The sequence below is a fragment of the Seriola aureovittata genome, chromosome 23 (genome assembly GCF_021018895.1).
Source record: "Seriola aureovittata isolate HTS-2021-v1 ecotype China chromosome 23, ASM2101889v1, whole genome shotgun sequence".
NCBI lineage: Eukaryota > Metazoa > Chordata > Actinopteri > Carangiformes > Carangidae > Seriola > Seriola aureovittata.
In genome coordinates, this window is record NC_079386.1 from 10,269,657 (window position 1) to 10,289,445 (window position 19,789).

Below are 19,789 nucleotides of genomic sequence, written 5' to 3' on the forward strand. Positions count from 1 at the left end.
TATGAAGTCAATAAAATGTGAGACATGTTGTCTACAGCTTCGCTGCTCCCTTTGTGAGAGACTATGTTTTGTGTACATTTGTCTCCTGCTCTGACAAAGGTTAAGATAAGTTAAGATAATAAATTGGGTGCTTGCGGAGGAAGTAAGCGAGGGTTATTTAGATCTGTTTTCATTTGCATCCAGTACCTTCTTGTATTGTGGCAGCGTCTGGTAGTTTTGGAAAGTTTCCACATTGTGTCTTATTTGTTAGAGGCCATAGAGCTATAGAGTGAAAAGTGAAACTAACGCTGACCTATAAAAATAAACTTGACTTTCACCTTTGAAATCCCCTCCACAAACAAAGTAGATATGCTGTATTTAAAACAACCTCATCCTCTGTGACATCAACTTCGGCGATCAGCACATTAGGTCCAGCACAGGTCTTCCCTCCATAGCTCTGCGATACGGTGACCTTTCTGTGGATGTAAAGGGCATTCTGAATGCAGCCAGAAAAGCTGGTCAGATTTTCCAGAGAACGGGAGAGACTGCTGTAAACGGCCTTTATGACTGCAAATACCACACAGGTTATCTCTCACGGGCTTTACATTTTACAGTTTACTGGATGGATGGAGCCAGAAACCCTGAAATATTCAGTGTACCTGAAGCTCCTTGGTTCTTTTTTCTTTCAGGAAATTGATCTGAAGGTTTCTGGACATTGAAGCATTTAAAAAAAAACTTCACTTATTAATTGACTTTGTCTTAAATCTAACATGTCTAGCTGATTTTTAACGGGTAACTCTAAAGGGTCCCACAGTTTTTTCCTGGAAATTAAGTGATAAACATGTAGATTCTCAGCATGAGAGACCTCAGTCATTTCTTAAAGTTCATGAATATTTTTATTTCATCTGCTTGTTTTAAGGAAAATGGCAATGATGTTGAATTAGTGCAATATTTTTTTTTCTCTACATGGATCAATGGATCTTTCTGCTCAACACTAACATAACTCAAAATACTGTCTGATAACATTTTCTATGATTAGGAAATTACATTTCTGTGTGTTCAATACTGTGTTTACTGGTTTTTTTCATTAATAAACAGAACAGTTCTAAAGACTCAAAACCTGTCTTCTCTTCTTCAGCAATGCAACGCTCAGCAGAAACCCCCCCCCCCCCCCCCCCCCCCCCCCCATAAAAAATCCATAACATTGAACACTTTATGTTAAATTGAAAACCAGCCCAAGGATTTCTTCCCACATCTAGAGCTTCTGAAACTCACTCATCCAATGAAACAAAGTACTACTTCATTCATTCCATGTAATACAGTTATTATTGGGTATTGGGAATAAAATGGTGTCATTTAACATGAGGAATATAACTCCTGAGCAGCCATCAATGTATTTCAAATTGTATCTCATTAATAGTAATGGTTACTGGTTTTACCAGTCAGCAGTAAAGTGAAAAGTGATTTCTTACTGTTGTTTGAGCCTCACAAACTAGACCGTAAGCTTTCTGTACATGAAAGTGGAAGTAGTTTGAGATGGTTATAAAACCCAAGGGACATTTTTAATTTAATTCATTTAATGCTTTATTTTGGACTCTGTCTCAAACAAGCACTCTTGGAAATGGAGTAGTTTGTCTTCTGGCAGAATTGCCCTGTGTGTGTGTGTGTGTGTGTGTGTGTGTGTGTGTGTGTGTGTGTGTGTGTGTGTGTGTGTGTGTGAGTGTGTGAGAGAGAGAGAGAGAGATGATAGAACTGTTTTGAATGGAGTGGAAATGTCAGACACATGTCACAAATCACTAACTTCTCATTGCACAGCTCAGTGCAGTGTTTTTTAATGGGTCTTTTAATGACTCATCCATCCAAGCCACAGATAATCAGTGGATACTTGAGAAATAATTACTGAATCATACGAAGCTGAGCAGCGCTCGCAACACAGATTCTTGCGGTTCACTAATGAACGGCAAAGCTTCAGGAGAAGAAATGGCAGCTTGTGTTGCTACGGGAGATGGACCGAGAATTTACTTGTTTTAAATTCTATACGATAAATGATCAAATATTGCGAAAATTACAATAAATATACAGATAAAGTTAAAACTCTGAACAGGAAATAAAGACGACAAGGAAATACACATCATTATCGTATTGTATGTTATCTGCTCTTTCTTTGAACTGCTTTTCAAGGAGAACAAAGGAAAATGAGCAGTAGATTGGTAAAAATAACAACTGAGCAGACATCTATCTTTATTCCCGCGGGTGTAGGGCACAAACAGTCACAGGTCAAAGGCACATTTCACAGATCCTCTCCAAACTGTATCTACTGAAAGCTGATTTAAAGTCAAAGAGGCTTTTCAAATGCAGATGAAATTCATTTGCTTTTCTTTTTTTCTCCTCTTATTCCACTAGCGCATAATCCGAAATGTGTGTCACTTTCAGAGGGTATGGAGATTTAAGCGATTTCAAGTCGGCTCCTTAAAGTCTTCCATTTAAAATTCATTGAAAACAGATTTGGGGAAGATGGGGGCAGAAAATCAATTTGAAATGGTTATGAGTTATGAAAACAAATTCCACATTGATTGGCTCTCACACTTATCTTTCCCCGTGTAAACAAATAGTCCACGGGAGGAAAATGCAAATTGCATTAGCCTCAGTGTTGCTGAAGGTCAAAATCAGCTGATACAATTATGGGCTGTTTAGGAGCCATACCGGATTAGAATAATGAGAAGAGCTATTTAAACATGAACAGCAACTTTAATATTCCACAGGTGGTGAAGTCATTGGTAAAACTAACTGCCAAAATACATTTATGCAGCAGAAGTCAAACAGAAATATCAATAAGCTGCTTTGCTTTTTCAAATGTGAGACATTTTGACTCAATTTTAAATGCCTTGTTGCCCTGGGTCCGTTCTGAAACAAATAACATGATTGAATTCCATAAACCTGCCCTAAACCAGTAATTATACAGAGATATTCATAAACTATGAGCTGAATAACAATCAATTTAACCTTGAATGCAACTTGTGTCCATCGCTATAAAATCATACTGAAAGGCAACGTTTTAATGATGCAAACATCCTGAAAGTAAAAACAGAATAAATCGATGAATTCATGCACTAAATCTCTGAGCTTGTGCTTGATTTTTTTTTTTTTTTTTTTTCAGACTGGAGTCTCCAACACGGACTCTGACCATGGAGGCTCCCAGAGGGGTCGAAGTGAGCGCTGCCAAGGGGCCGCTGAAGGTCAGCAGCCGAAAGGACCTACAGCTGGAGTCAACAGAGGGAGAGGTGAGGTGGATTAACTGCATCCACCTCTTTGAAATTCTTGCAACAAAAACTGAAGGAGGATTTATTGTTGTGTTAGACTGCATCAGCTTAGCTAGACCTAGGTGTGCCTGATAAACTATTCCCTCAGTCTCCTTCCTCGTCATTGATAAATCATAACAGATTCACTTGTGCGCACACGTGCAAATTAGCACTAAACACAAAGTGCAGCTGAGGCTAATGGGGGTTTTATAAGTTTTGCTGGTATTTGATAAGAAACGGGGGAGTATGGGACAAATGATTATTTTGACCAGATGATGAAAAGTTATTACAATCCAACCTGTGGAGAATATGAATGTCTGAACACACGACAGTCCAGCTAATATTTGGGGATGTATTTCAGTCTAGAGCAAATGTGATGGACCAAATAACTGAGCTCACCACCAGCATGGCTACAAATGATTTAATAGAGAGGTGGAGTTCCTCCTTCACTGCTCATCCCAACTCACTAGATCAGTGTTGCTGTATTTCAGCGTATTTACTGATTGCACCACAGTCAGTTATCAGTTTGAGTTGGTACTCAATCACCTTGGGGGCGTTTCTTATGATGTTATTTGAATGACTTCCTGCATGTCTCTGATGTTTTTGCTCCCAGATTCTTTTAGATGCCAACACCATACAGCTGGGGAGCCTCCCACTCGGCGTCTACACAGCGTCTCCCAGTCAGGCCTCCCAGGAACAGGCCGTGTACGAGGTGTGTGTCTGTCCCAGCGGCAAGATCTACCTGTCTCCCGCAGAGAGCAGCTCCACCTGCCAGGCCATGAGCAACATCTGCCTCTGGAGCTGACCTGGGAGCAGTGTCCGTGATCGGGGAAACCTCTACCATCTGCTCCGGAGCAGCTGATATCGAGACTCTACGACGGTACATTTGACGGAGAGTGGAACTCAACTGTGCGGAGACAGAGCTGTCTGAGCTGTCTGAGCCGTTTGAGTTCAGATTAGCACAGAAGCATCTAATGATGCCTGATGCCTGCAGTGGTCTACTGGAGGTCAGGACTCACCACTGACCGTGTCTGAGGAGCAGCTTTCCGAAATCAGGAATATCGCATACAAACAAGAACTTTTCCACTACCTTATATTAGAGTCAGAGGACACAACTTTTATTTTTCTACTCTAGGTTCATTGTTGACATGCAGTGACTGTTTTTAGGATTCAGAAAGAATAAGAGAAGACAAAACACAGGTGCCTTCAGCTCTGATAGAAGTCATATTGAACCTGTCTGTGTCTGAAGTTGTGATGGTAGAAAGTGTAGTAAGCACAAATCTGTCATGTTTTTCCCCCCAAAAAACACAGATTTTAGATTATTTTGAGTATTCTCAATAGATATTCTAGTTTTTTTCACTGTGTTAGCAGCTGTTTAATTTGAAATTAAACATGTTTTTATGTGGCACACATTGTACATGAAGTTTAACCTTGATAAAGACGAGTGAAACATAAACAGCAGTTTTGAATGTTCAGGTTAAAGTTCACAAGACAAGACTCCTCCACTTCAAGGTAAATGTTCTACTTTTTTTAAATGATATTGATAGTAAAACATGAGAAAAATTAGTTGGAAAAACACAATGTCTATTTAGTAGCTGTTCTGGAGCTGTCCATTATATCACAAGATCTTCAGCAGATGGAGTTTGTCCAGTTATTATGGTCTTCTCGTCCATTTTGGTTTGGACGTTGTGCTTTCATTCTCGACCATGGAAACAGTATTACAATGTCCATGGGTGAGAAGTCTTTAAACTGATGAAGATGATGATGAAGCTCCAGAACAGCGACCAAATGGACCTTTTTCTTTAACTTCTGCTTTCAAGAATACATTTTTAACACTCCTCATTTGCTAAGTTCAAAGAAAGTGTTCTCATTTAATTGCCTGCTAACTCTTGCACGTCAAACCCCCACTCAGTGTGAGAACTGTGCTTCTCTCCAAGGCAGCGGCCCACTGTGGAGTTCCACACAGGAGTCTGGCTGACCTTGGCACTGCAGCTGAGAGCGAGGCTGGCAGCCATGTGTCAGCAGACCCGCTGGAGTGCAAAAGCCTCGCTCCACCCGCCCCACTTCCTCATCCTCCATCATCGGCCACCAGCAGAGACGGGCTGGTTTGGTAAGAGCCATGATAGCGTTGTAACAAGAGCTCAGCTGTCCACTACCTGCTCACTGAGTTTCTCTCAGTGGCATTATGTTTTTCTTTTTTCAAAGATGCATCACGGAAAATGTTTTGTTTGTGTGTGAATAGACCATATAATCACCCTCAAGTAGTAAAGTGGGGGTACAACAGAAAAGTGTTAATTAAAATGCTGCGGATCCATCTAATTTGCCCAAATTGCATGGTGTCTGATATCACACATTGTGAGTGACAAATCCAAAAAATGAGTTGTATTATTACATCTAATTTAAACTTCTAAAGTATTTATCCTTGTGTAGGAGAACAGCTGTTTGTTTCATTCAGATGATCCAACCCCAGTAGAACCAGTAGAAAAACAAAGAAATATCTTTAGAAAAAATGCAAAGGACAATTTTTGTATCAGAGTTAGGGGCCTGTGGAAACTGAAATGGGCCTATAGGCCTTATGTAACATCGGACATACAGAGAACAGCTGAAAAGCATGATGACGTCCCTGAGTGAAACAGTCTCACAGTACGATTTCACCAGGAAATGTACCATAGTACATTAGCCTGTCCTCTCTACATTACAGACAGACAAAAATGTGGTTTGTCTGAATTCTTTCTGAAGAGATTTAAGAAGTTCATTTAATCGCAACCTCTTTTGCATTTTGGCCACGTTTTCCTGCAGAAAGTTTGTGTTTGTTTGTAACTCAGAGATCAGCGACTGTGGTGACTTGTGTGCATGGTGAAGTCGTGTATACTGTCTATAAGTCTGAAACATAAGAATCAATAATTTAATCATAGACATGTCATTATGTGGAACAACTATTTTCAAGCTCTTGCTGCTTTCAGATACTGTTTATTTCCTCCAGTAATAGTTTTGTCCATAAAATGAAGTTTTTTTTTTTTTTAATTGCCCATCAGAATTTCCCAAAGTCCAAACTGACACATTCAAATGGCTTCATTGTTTTTTACCAACAGATGAAAACCCAAAGATATTTAGTTTATTATTATGATTTGGTGACTCAGAAAACCAGCAAATATTCACATTCACCAGACAATACATTGATTATCAAAATAGTTGGTGATTGATTTAATGTCACTTTATCATTTCAGCTCTAAATTGAACTCTTTGCTGCTCCATGTGAGAGTTCAGCAAGGTTGTGAAGCACAACAGAAAAGTCACAATTATCAAGGTGAAATGAAAGTTCATTATTCAAAACAAAACGGGCCATGTGATGTGAATCAATATCATTTACATCAAAGATTTATCAATCAAAGTAAGTCGTGTTTCAGTGTTATTATGTAAATTGAGTTCTTGAGAGATTAAGACGACAACGGAAGGTTTTAAATAAAATATTTAGCATTTGACAAACTGTGTAGAGATGTAAATTAGCTATTTCCTAACATAGTCTTATTGCAGCCTCAAGAGAAGCAAACAGCAACCGCAGAAAGGAGAGTAAATGACTCACACCTACTTTGTACAGATACTATCACCTGATCTATTTCATTATCCCCTCTGTCCCTGTAATGTTGATGTGCATCTTGCCTCAGCATTTCACCTGGCGGAGGCTGGAACACGATGAAGTCTTTTCCTCTGCCACAGGCTCTGCGAACAGAGCTGGACCCGGGGGGAGTGTTTTTAAGACACAGGGTTAAGAACAGATATTATTGTAGCCTGCTGCTGCACGGTCACGGCTGGGTGCACATCACAGGTTTTCTGGCTTTAATTAAGCCCAAAGTTACCATCACAAAAGCCGGATCAGTATCGCAACTGTGGGTTTTGTATTTTAATCTCATTTTTCAAACAGTATGTGGAGTGGCTCTGCAGCAGCAGGTGTTTGAGGACAGTTGATCAAGAGTTATGAATATGTGATGCCAGCTGATGAGGCATGAGTGCTCCTGTGTGTGTGCTGACTCAGAATCATCTTTTTTCAAACATCTGTTTCTTTAGTTTACTTTTAAATCAACGCCTTGTATCCTATTTGTAGTTTACACAGTTGAGAATTAAGTAGTAGATGGTGAGACAGGACCTGGATGAGATTCGAGTCAAAGAGTTGTTCTGCACATTCGTATGACTGGTGGGCTTTTCAGAAAGCAACATCAGGTTTCCAAACTAATAATTCACTCTACCAGCTGTAGTACACATATGAAGTGAGGTGAAAGGTGCAATGGACTCGCAAAAATTCAATAATCATTTCACATTAGGGAGATTAATGATTTTGCTGCTACCTAAAGACTTCCATTTTTGCATTTGTGATCATGCTGAAACATTCATTTGGTTCCAACAGGCAGCAGATGCTTAGACCTCAGAGATTGTGACTGCTTTGGATTCATGTTTTTATATGTATCAGTGTTTTTATATGTATCAGTTTCAAAACTGAATGTAGTTTCACCCGATACTGGAAAAGGAAACTTAATCTTATTTTTCAGCTCTTGCAAATCTTCCCTACAACTTGTAAGTGTTAGTTCCCTGTTCCAATAATGATTAATGTATTTTATTGCAAAAAGTTTTGGAGAAGTACTCAGTGACTTTGGTGTTGATGTTACATTTCTGTTGGTTTATTTGGCATAAAGACTGCAATCTGCAGCTGTTCAGTCTTTATAAGGTGATGAGATGTGGTGTTCAGGTGCAACTCAGACAGCCATGTTGTCAGGATGCCAGTCTTGTGTCCTATCATACTTTGATCATATCATATCAATCCACAGCTCGCCTTATGGTTGACGTTACATCATCAAACGCTGCACAAACAGGTGATTTTTCCAGATGTACTGCCGTTAGATGATACAGGCTATGTACAAAGGGAACTTGTCAAAATTGAGGCTGCATTTGAAATGTCATTTGCACAAAGTACACAAACGTGCAACGCTACGTTCATTTCAAAGAATCTCCACTTTGCCAGTTCACTGCATATCCAATGCTTTGCTTGTGCTGCCATCTATTGGCTCATAGTCCTGAAGATAACATTTATAAAATTCAATCACTTCAAGTTAAAAGCTGGATTACTGCCTGGACACAGAGGGCAAATGTCCCCAGGGACCTTGAAAGCCCCAGGTCCACTCTGAGTTAACAAGTCTGCAATAATTGAATTCATTGGGCATTTGTTTAGAACTACACATCACTCAAATACATAATCTAAAAAAGTGCAAAATCTAGTGTTAATACCTTTTTATTAATTCAGTTTTAATCATGCTTACTTGCAACATCTTTCTATGCGTATCCATCAAAATTACACGTCTTTTCCAATATACCACACTGTATTGTATGTAAGGTCTTCAGCCGTCACAAGGCTGTAGGATATTTGGCTGAAATATGTTAAACTGGAGAAAGGTTGTGACTTGTTCAATGTAAATGGACTCAGACTACATCTTAATATTAGAACTTGACCATTCACTATGTTCATCGCAATCATGCACCAGGAGGCTTCCACTATCTAAAATGTGAGCTGGGGCTTTAGACTAAATATATAGAAGCTGCCATGAGTCCTTTGTGTTTAGCTGAAACAGGGTATGACACTCACAATTCATAAAGTCAGCAGGCCAATAACTCTTTATGCCAACTATTGGTTAAAGACCATTTTTTTAATAACAAGACAGGAACAGGAAGAATATGAAATAATCTTTAATCCTTGACTTAAGAACACGATAACTCCATAATTACTGAGGGCATCTGAATAAAACATAAGATGTACCACCCCGTGATCAACCACTGATGAAATGTAATCTTGTGAATTACAATGAACCTTGAACAGTTAAACAGTAAGTATGCATGCAACAAAAATAGTGCCTTTTGTATTATAGAGAATTATAATGATAGTTTATAGAATGATAGGATAAAGGTGTATTAAAAGTAAAGTGAATAGTAAACTTAATTCTGAATGGATATGAATACAGATGATTTAGATACTTTGTAAATGTGAGTCTCTTGTAATACCTTACTGTAAAGTTCACCATATTTAAATAAGATCAACATCTCACTGTTTTTCAACTGTAAAAAAAAAAAAGACAACAAAAAAACAAACTGCAATAACTTCTAGAGCCTGTGATGCTGGATTTTGGGCCCAAATAAAATAATAAGTTTCAGACATTAATTAAATACATAATTATTGTACTGCAGAGTGTTGAATCATCATGTATATATGTTAATTATTAACTGAGTTTCCTTATATTGACATTTAAAACACAAATATCAACAGCGCTCCACTATATTGATCAGGCTTTAACAATCTTGGCATCAAAAAGCTTCTGTTAATACCTGATAGTTTTAAACTTTTGGTAAAAAAATATATAAGATGTTCATCTATTTGGAGAAATTGGAGTCATTTTTAGTCAGTAATACATTGCTTTTTTAAGAAAAATAATCCCAACCCTGGCAGTAAGTGTCAGTGTTTCTATGGTCCATTAAAAAGGCATGGACTAGTTCAAAAAGAAGTAGGTGCCATTGATTAGTCTGTACTGGACAGTTTAAGTGATTTTGCTTTTATTGAGATATCTCAGAGGCATCTTGTTTACTTTTAGTGCTTGTGGTCATCTCTGTCTCTCTGTCTTTGGTGTCCAACTGCGCTTTGCCTGTAAGTAGATATGTTGTGAGATGCTAATATTTCATATGTCAGTATGACAAAGGAACAGCATAGCTTCTACAAACTATTACAAAAGGGGCAGTTAATCTTTAGTTAACAATCTTTTACTACTTAAATGCAAATTAAACATTGATAATGTAAAGGAATAGTTTGTTCCCTCCTTGCTGAGAGTTAATGAAAAGATCAATACTCATGTCTGTGCATTGAATATGAAGGCAGTTAGCTTAGCATAAAGACTGGAAGTGAAACAGACTTTTTGAAGAGAGCCAGGCTAGCTAACACCACCAGAAATTAAATCTCACTTGTACTGCATACACAAATAGAAATGTAAAAACAACAACTTGTGGTTTACATGCTAGAACTACTGCTTGGCAAACAACAACCAGGAGCAGTGAAGTCCAAGAAGTAGCTACAGCACATAATTCAGTAAGTTCAGAGCGAGCCAAGCTAGCTGTCTCCCACCACTTGTCATTATACTAAGCTAACGGTGTCCCGCCCCAGGTCTGTCTCACACTCAGAAACAAAGTGAATAATGTTGAACTATTCCTTTAAAGCTTTATAAAGCACTCACTTCATATTTTCATCTTGCAGCTTTGAGGGCAGATTTTGAAATTCCCATGCCATGAGGAATCCTGTCTGGATATCTCACAGCAATCTTCATGCCATTCAGCTCAAAGCCCTGGGGAAGTGAACAGAAAACATTCATTTACAGAAGAAGTAAATTCATGTAGCTTAGAGGAAAGCTGATAACCTGTCCTGGCTGAGTCTTGTTCCTTATTTATTTACACATAGGGAAGGGAGCAATAATTTGTCTGTCTTGGGGAAACCAATTTTAAACAAGCCCAATCATCATCAGTGAACAGATAGCAGGGCTAATTAGGACCAGTGTAGCAGGTATTCGTAGCTGAATTAAGAAATGAAACTTGGCTGTCGCCAGTCTCTGAGAACAACAGATGATTGTGACTCTGTGAAGCAAGAAAAGAATGTTTGTAGTCATGTTGTAAACATTGTAGTTTACGCTCACAGTCCAAACATAAGACCATTAGATACAGTTCAGGACATACTTACATGAAAGCGCCGGATTGCTTCATCACAATACTCTGGTTTAGTAAAGTTTACGAAGGCACATCGTTTGGTAACCAGAACCTTCACACTATAGACAACCCCAGCCCTGCAGAAGATAGTTTGTGTGAGTACTTACTGTGCAACTGAACTATCTGTCTACAAAGACGACATTAAGATAACATTGTCTTACTTGTTAAACAGGTTGGTTATCACAGACTCAGTTACTGGGTAAATCAGGTTTCCCACCCAAACTGGAAACAGCTCCCTGTTGAAAGAGAGTGAAGGTGACAAATGATGTGTGAATCCACCTGCGCAGAGATGCTGATTGTTATTTTGTCAGAAACTACTTTATAGATAAAAACACCATCATTCATAACACATAGTTTGAAGTGCATAGAGGCATTCAATGATTTTCTGCTCTCTTGGAATATACTGTCTAATTAGAGGTAAAGCAATACCATTAACCATAAGTATGCTGTCTGCATAGTAATGAAGCTTGTCTAATATGAGAACTGATCAAGAATCATCAAATTAACCTTCAATTATACAGGCTCATACTGGTATCATTAATGTTTAGTAATTTATATATCATTGACAAATTAATGTGAATGGTGAAGTATTAATTTTGAAGTTTATACTATGCCCTGCCCTTGTCACTTCCTCTGATTAACAGTTGACAGAAACAAACCCTCCCCCAGAGACGAGGGAGTTTGAACTGTGATGATCTGAGCTCAACGGCTATCACACTGAAATACAGCCAAATGTAACAGAGAAACAATATGAATACTTTCACGGCTTGGAGACAGACTGTAGTTAATATTCACTACTACAGAAACACTATGAATAAAAAATTTGAAAGACAAGACTTAAGCATTCAACCATAGTATCACACGGTCATTTGTAATAAATATGATAAGCAGTGAGTTAGTTGTGTTTGTGTTGAGCTTTTGTTTAAAGTCTAATTTAAATACCTCAACATTTCAGACACTGCCATGTTGACCGTTAATACTCACAGTGGTTTTTGACTTTTTTCATTGCTGCTCTTCACTGCCTGATTAGGAACAGGCTTTGGTTGACTCTGGACATTTGACATATTCTGAACTTGGCCTAATGGGTTGTTCTTAAGTGATATTTTTGATGCATCCTGGGACTGAGGAGGATGAGCAGGTGCACAGTTTGTGTTGGCTGAAAGGACTGGAGAAACTCCGGTGACATTCACTACTTGAGCTGGTGGGAGAGCGGCTCCTACACACAAGACAAGTGGTTAAAATTGGAATTGGCGTACCTACACACAGATATATCTGCTATAGACAGATAAATAAATACTTTACTTATCCCCTAGGGGAATTTCATGTGTCCAGTAGCTAATTGGTAATAACAGTTAATAATAAATAATTAATTAATCCACTAGTGAAGTGACACTAAAACATAAGTATGTATGAAATGCAGTCTACACAGGTAAGATAAAACAATACAAGATGATTTTAATTTCCTCTGACACATGACAGCATTTCAGTCTAATCCTTGACGGTATAATCAGAGAGGGAGACACTCACCTGGTCGATGGTTTAATTTGGACAACACCTCTAGCGCTTTTTCAACTGTCCCGTGAATAATTAAAGCATTTGAGCTCTGATCGCGAGTGAAACCACACTCCTGAAACAAAACACAGGTTAAAACACCTTCAGGGAGTGATCATCTTTCAGCTTCTCTGTCAACGCCTTTTCACCGTCTCTCAAAGTTGATATATATTGGTACTGGTCATTTTTACTTATTGCCTTTTTGTGCAATAACCAAAAGTCTTAAATTTGCAGTAGTTCAATGAAGTAACTGATACACAAAGCTGCGTTTTTGTATAAATACAAACAATAGATATTATATTGAGTAGAGCAATAAATTTGACCCCATTTTCCTTCTCATTTCTCACACAGGTGACAACAAAAACATACATGTTACTGTTACACACCATTAGATGTGTTATCTGCACCCGCATTAGTTCCTGGGCAGCTTCTGCATATGAACCATCCAGTTTGAGAACATCCCTGAAGGCATGGGAAGCCTCCTCATACCTCTGGAGGAAGATGAAGTGAGAGAGAGAGAGAAAAAAAAAAAAAAAAAGGTTAGCTCTCCCCACTCTTTGGCTTGCGACTAAATCAAAGTTCAGACTCATTCACTGTCATTCTGTTGGATTAATCAGTTCAGTTATTAATGTTTACAGCAACAGCAAGTCAAAACAAGCCTTAGTAAATAATGTGAGACTGTGCAGCTCAGTGACATTTTGAATTAATTGAGTAAAGCTGCAACAAGGCCAAAGTGATCCCAAAGTCATTCCAACCTGAAATAATGTGTAAACAAAACAATGTAAACACTCATGAAAAAGTTCAAATTAGAAGTAGCTACCCACACTGCTGAAAGGAAGGTCATATGTAAGAGTTAAAAGTTCACAAAATTCACAGGTTGATGCATACAATGATTGTAGGGTCACAGTTCAATTTAGCAGTGTTAGGATAACACTGTTATACAACAGAAATTAACTATGTATGTGATCAGCATGTTTAAAAAAGATTTAATGGGAGAACATTTACCTTTAGACCAGCCAGAGCTCTGCCTTTCCTGAACAGGCCTTTGACCCAGCCTGGACACATATTGAGACACAACTCAGCATCAGTCAGTGCCTTCTCATATTCTTGCATCTTTTCAAAACAGAAGGAACGATTGCCAAACAACCTGCAACAGAAATAACAGTTTAGACGTTGCATAATAAGAACAGTGGTGTAAATTTAATGTGACTGAAGTAGAGGACGTGTTCTTACTTAAACTCTTTAGGGTTGTATTTAATTGCATCCGTGAAGTATTTCACGGCCATATTAAAGTCTCCAGAACCTGCAAACCTATTTCCAATAACTGTAGGAGAAAAAAAACCTTCAGTTAAAATTAAAATCTCATCGACTGATTGACATAATGATTAAATACTTATCATTATCAAAACATCTGCCTGAAAGTTTGTGTACATGAGACAGATAAAACTTACCTGCAAGCTCAGTACTTATTTTTATATTATCTTCAATAGAGGGGATGGTAGGGGTAGCAGAATCCTGATCAGACAGTAAGAGAGGAATGAGATGAGCAACCTTATCCCATGTACCAAAGACAACAAAATTACAAAATTATTACTGTATTATGGTCAAACTGTAGTCATTGGAACCGTAATCGATTTTCCACTTTTTAGTTTGAAAAAAATAAAATAAAAAGTCATCTCTGATTTGTGTGCAAGATAACTCACCTTCTTTTCACTCTCTGGGTCTTCATTAGGTTTGTCAGAGACTGTTTTTTTATGCTCCTTAACCGGGATCTTTTTATCCTTCCTCTCAGGTCTGGGCTTCTGCTCCAATTTACGCTTGGCTATGAGAGCAGCTTTAGTCACAAAAGTACTTGTCATATCCAGTTCCTTTGACAAAAAAAGAACAAAACATTATGAACAGAGACACTGTCATCCGCTTAAATGGTTAAAAATATACATTTTCCACATTCTAATCATGTGTCTCAGTGTTGACTGTTCATTTGTCACTTATTAAATAGGTGTTAAAAAAAGTTTAATTAAAATTCTTTTCTCATCAAGCAAAACAAAAATACTCTTGGTGGTTCATCTTTAATTCAGAGGCAGTTACATAAATGTATCCAATCCAGTGTGATTTGGGGTGAAACTTTTTACATTTCCAAATGCTGTGGTTGAGGTCTAGTGTATTAATCTCAGCCCCCATCCCCCCTGAGGGAGTTGTGTGGCAGTGAACAGTCCTTTGCAGCTCCATCTACCTCTATATTTGTATAATTGTTGGATAATTACTAGACCACCCCCACCTTTTTAAGCTAACCAATCACATCTAAACCAGTGATTCTCCTAACTTTTTCACAGCAAGAACCCCTAAACTGGCACAAATTAGACCACCGACCACCATCTCTTGAGATTTTTGAAACATGATAATACCACAATGATTCCTCTTCTTTAGGACACATTTCAGCAGCAGCAGTGAAACTATCTTTCACTGTTTAGAATTGGTGCTTTTCAAAACTGTCACGTTAAAATCTAAGTCATAACATAGGTATATTTAGCATGTTTATGCATATGATTCCTCAGATAAAACATTTCACACCAATATCAAACTTAATTTAGAAGAGCATTACAAAACTACAGATAGTTCCAAATTGTGTGACAAAGTTTTGTCTGCTTAATTATAGGTGTATGAGCTACATTAACAGGAGCACTTGGTACCTCAGAGTCACAGGAGTCGTTCTTGGTTTCACTATCTTCATCACTGGATTCATCATCACTGCTGTCTGTATCTTTAGCTGAAGCCAACTGTTTAACACTGGAGTTTGTATCATCTTTGGATTTGTCATTAACTGGTTTACTCTCCTCTGCTTTAGATTGCTCTGCCTCCTTTGTCCCCTGGAAAACAAAAACAAAGCTGGTAACATTTCACAAGGCTGCTCCCTTTTTAAAGGTGTAATGTGTAAGATCTGGCCAGAATTTTAGTTTAAAATGTTCAAAAAATGAACTAACACTATCAATAGTATGTGAAGGAGCCACAGTGATGATGTCATGACCAAGACCTCCATCTATTGTATTTCAAAGATATCTACTGAAATGAGCATGCTAACCAACTAGCTGCGTCCCGGGCTGTGTTGTAATACCACTTTATGACACTACATGCTGTGAGTCAGTATAGCATCTAGTCTGCCCTCAGTTCCACGAAGAAGAACAGCTTCCTCCAGAGCTTGAAGTTAAGCTACAGCTCCCAACTAAAAAAACAAAAAAACAAAAAAAAAAAAACACCCAACTAACATCACAGATGTGTGAAGCGCCTAGAAAGCGATCTTTATCTCCATCCTGAAGGACCAATCTGACAAGAAACCACGTTCAACGGCAAAGAAAACAGGCAAAACACGAGTAAATCCTGGTGTGTTTTTCCATCACCAGAGACAGCTCCGGGTAAACAGAGGTGCAATTTTTTAGACAGGTGAGTAACATCTATGTTGGTCTGTAGTGAAACGTATTATTAGTGCAAATGACAAACCGTACCAACAAACACTTCAAATGGAATAAATGTATGATTGATGATGTCAACAGACATTTTAGCGATTCAGTAGAATTTAGCCTGTTCCTGCGGCTGTAGTCCAGCTAGATGCGTCAGTAACTTTTCTTAAGAGAGAGGTAAGACAAAGAAACAGTTTGATCCAGAACCAGTAGGTTCAGGATCCACTGCCTAATACTGTATTTATTTTAGCATTTAGCATATATCCTTATTATTCATTATACACACACACACACACACACACACACACACACACACACACACACAACAGACCTAACATGTTTGACTATAAAGAAATTGTATGATCTAAACTAATTGTCCTATCACGTTTGTCTGTATGAGAACCAGAATTCCAGTCGTCCTCCCCAGTGATGGACCAGCACCTGCTCTTCTTCTGCATCTGGCCTCATCAACAACCACATTACAGTAATACCATCCCTGCACATAACAGATATTGTCTATACTTTGATCTTTTGCACATCCTGCTCAGCAGGAGTTTTGTCAACACTATCTATATTTATCTTTTTGACTGTTGCAGTATTTTACCTTTTTATTGTTATTTCCTATTAATATGTTTATTATATACTGCACCAAACACCAAGCCAAATATCTTGTAAGTAAAAACCTACCTGGCAATAAACCATATTTTCTGATTCAGCCTTTGTGATGATGTCATCATCCCTTCCTATGCTGCTATAGCCTGACACCCATGTGTACACCCATGTGCAGTATCCCCTTGCCTTCATATTTTTATAGGTAAATAAAAACATACTGTTTGTATTACAAGTACTTTTGTTTCAGTGCTATCAACAATTTTTAACCATCAACAATAAATGCGCATATAAATGATACATTTTAAGGAACATGGGGAAAACAACATGATTAACTAGACAGGGACAAAGAGGTGAAATGCTGCCCCCTATGGAGGTGGAGCAAGTAGCACGATCTTACACATTACACCTTTAAAGATGTTGCACACAAACGGCCATTACCTCTTCATTTTTTAAGGGGGTCTGTTCTTCCTTCTCCATCTTCTCGCGCCGTTTTTCCTTCTGCTTCTGTTAGGCAAGAATACACAAACGATTAATTTACACAATCTGACATACAACTACCAAACTCTTCTTGGAGATTGTGGAACTTACCTGTTTCTTAAGCCGCTTCTTCTCAGCCTTTTCTTTGCCTTTTTTAGTTTCTTGTAATAATCTTGCCCTTCTTTCAGTATCCTACAAGAGTTGGGAAAACAAACATTGCAACAATTTGAAATCCACAGAATCACTTCACATCATAATGAAGTTATCCAAGTTAGACAGACAAAACAAATGTGAACTTACACTCTCCTTTGCCTGAACTTTTACAGAGGGTGGGCGAGGATCGTCAGCTGAAGTATAGTAGTGCAGTGGAGGCTGATAATTGGAGCTGGATGACCTCGTATGGTTCCCTCTAAATCCTCTATCACTACTTATGTCAGAGAACCTTGGGTATCTGTGTAAATTGTTGTAACCATGGGGCCAATTCTGACTTTCATAATCATCCTCACCAGTATCATCGTCGTCGTATTCCATACCTATTAAGAAAATATGTTTTATAACTTCTACCAAACATAACAATTTACCCAACACAATTCATAAACTGAGTTGCAGAATAAATTTAAAAAAACTTGTAAAACAATTTCACAAACTACGAAAACAGACTCGAGTGTGTGTAGATGTGTAATGTGAAATCTTTAATGCGAATCTTACCAAGAAGGCCAATTCTTACTATCCTTTCAAGACGAGGACGTCCCTCAAACATACCCACAAACCTTTGCTACACAGGAGAGGGAGAAATGTGAACGTCAGTTCCACCTAGTTGCTGATAACCGTCAGATTAGCTCACCAATTTCAGCCTTGAAACTTTTATTTTTCCCACTTTTAATCTACATTTGGGCCTCATTATACTAAAAAAAAAAAAAAAAGTTGGTACGTTCCCAAGGATAAACAATTGCCAGTACTGACTGTAACCCTGAACTGAAGCGAGCTTACTGCCACTGAAGCACTGCGTCCTTAAGTTTCACTTTCCTTTACCTTGAGGGAGCTCTGACTCACTGAATCAAAACCAGCAGTCAAGAATCCAATTTCTGAAACTGTCTGTGTTCTAAACATTAAGTTAGGTGAGTCAGTCATTGAAACCGTACTGCCAAGATTGTTTTCCAACATACAAAATTTAAACCTTTAATAATAATAATAAGAAGAAGAACAATAATAAGAACAACAAGGTTTTGTCAAAGGTACTGTGTATTGTTTGACTACTGGACACATGATACAGCAAAGTTTTGATGAGTGGAACCCCCTGTGGCTTCTACATTCCGCTTTTACAGGGGAATCTTTACATTGTTCATATATCAAGTTCTGCTAAAATGCACAAGGAAGCACCTGCATGCCAAAATCACACTACAGACTACAGTGGTGGCAACTGTAAAAGGCAGTTATGCCCCAATTACAGAGAAGATAGGGAAAACTAATGTAAACAATGTAGCATTCAAGGGAGGAAGGGGAGCTTTGGAAATGTTTTATGCTGTATCTTTTATGCCTCTTAGTAAGTAAAGGATGTTTTAAAGCAGGTTCAGAGAAACAAACAATTACTTTTAACACATGAACAACACAAAGGGCACCTTGCAAATACATGTGCTACTTCCTTTCAACAATTACAGTTGCTATTTGACAAAATTCCTGCTAGAAACAAATCTAATATATATTAACAAACTTAATAGCAAAATTGTTGTAAATGATAAAATTGAGCCTTAATATATAGCTGTTCTCAAGTTATATATTTGGTGATATAGTTTAATGTATTTACGCTTGTTGTAAAAACTGGTAGGCTCATTGCTTTGCAAGAGAAACAGCTGCGCACATAAAGCACGTCGGAGTGCAGGATATACACAGGAAATGACTACGTGCAGTGTTTAAAGTGTCTCTAAACACACATTAGTCAGCAAGACTCTTATCAAAGTTGAGTCTGATGAACTCACTACTAGCCTTAAAGTACACGTATGCAGGACGAATGCTGCAACACTGACAACATATTCCCATGCTGAGTAAAGGATCATATCATTGACAGCCGCATTATCGGCATCTAAAAATCCAAGTGCCAAAATGTGGGCACTTCCTTAATGACTTAGTTTTTTGATAAACAATCATAAAAGAGGACAATTAAGATGGTGTACTTACGAACATATGGATATCCGTCAACTCTGAAAAAGACGAAGGGAAACAATATAAAATCCTGCCGTTTCAGCATTAAATAAAATCAACAGGGTTAGTCAGTGATTTATCTGTATTTAGCGACAACTCCAACTAGTACGAGCTAGCTTGTTAGCTGAACTACCCAACAACTTCTTATAAGAAGCAAAAAATGCACTTTCTTACCCGTCTCGTCATTAAATATCTCCATGTTTAGTAAAACATGTCCCCCATCGCTTCATGTACTCTTCAAATCGAGCTAATTATGCACTATGTTGCATTACGTTAACACTAATGTTAGCAGCCACTAACTTCTGCTACATGCTGTGTGCGCGCTCTCAACCAACATTGCGTGAACGGATGGAAATTCGCTCTAATTGAACGCATGCGCGCAATGTTGCTACACCCCCGCCAAAAGCGCCGCTGCTGCCCCCTGATGGAAGT

The 19,789-nt window shown here is 38.2% G+C and overlaps 2 protein-coding genes across 2 annotated transcripts in view; one reads left to right on the forward strand and one right to left on the reverse strand.

Annotated features, from left to right (window-relative positions):
- The window catches only part of LOC130164054 (zeta-sarcoglycan-like), a 31,695-nt gene extending 26,961 nt beyond the window's left edge, over positions 1-4,734 (forward strand). Inside the window, exons 7-8 of the mRNA XM_056368444.1 lie at positions 3,137-3,260; positions 3,892-4,734. Coding sequence (XP_056224419.1) covers positions 3,137-3,260; positions 3,892-4,083 — 316 coding nt within the window. The 3' untranslated portion in view covers positions 4,084-4,734. The remainder of the gene's footprint in view (positions 1-3,136; positions 3,261-3,891) is intronic.
- A 4,261-nt stretch (positions 4,735-8,995) lies between these two features.
- On the reverse strand, positions 8,996-19,704 carry LOC130164691 (tetratricopeptide repeat protein 31-like). The gene is made up of 18 exons (XM_056369579.1): positions 19,532-19,704; positions 19,334-19,356; positions 17,867-17,933; positions 17,459-17,691; positions 17,270-17,350; positions 17,120-17,185; positions 15,305-15,481; positions 14,318-14,482; positions 14,066-14,129; positions 13,848-13,938; positions 13,620-13,761; positions 13,001-13,105; positions 12,591-12,690; positions 12,048-12,279; positions 11,225-11,299; positions 11,038-11,140; positions 10,541-10,648; positions 8,996-9,958 (listed from the first exon to the last, which is right to left on the reverse strand). Exons 1-17 carry the CDS (start codon positions 19,554-19,556, stop codon positions 10,550-10,552), a joined length of 1,848 nt encoding a protein of 615 aa, XP_056225554.1. The 5' UTR covers positions 19,557-19,704; the 3' UTR covers positions 8,996-9,958; positions 10,541-10,549.
- Between the last annotated feature and the right edge of the window lie 85 nt (positions 19,705-19,789).

Excerpts from the sequence above, each read along its gene's own strand:
- LOC130164691 (XM_056369579.1), bottom strand. The coding sequence starts at position 19,556 with ATGGAGATATTTAATGACGAGACGG. Across the intron at positions 17,351-17,458 it reads AAGTTCAGGCAAAGGAGAGT|GATACTGAAAGAAGGGCAAG; the intron begins GTAAGTTCACAT and ends CAACTCTTGTAG. Across the intron at positions 14,130-14,317 it reads ACCCAGAGAGTGAAAAGAAG|GATTCTGCTACCCCTACCAT; the intron begins GTGAGTTATCTT and ends CTGTCTGATCAG.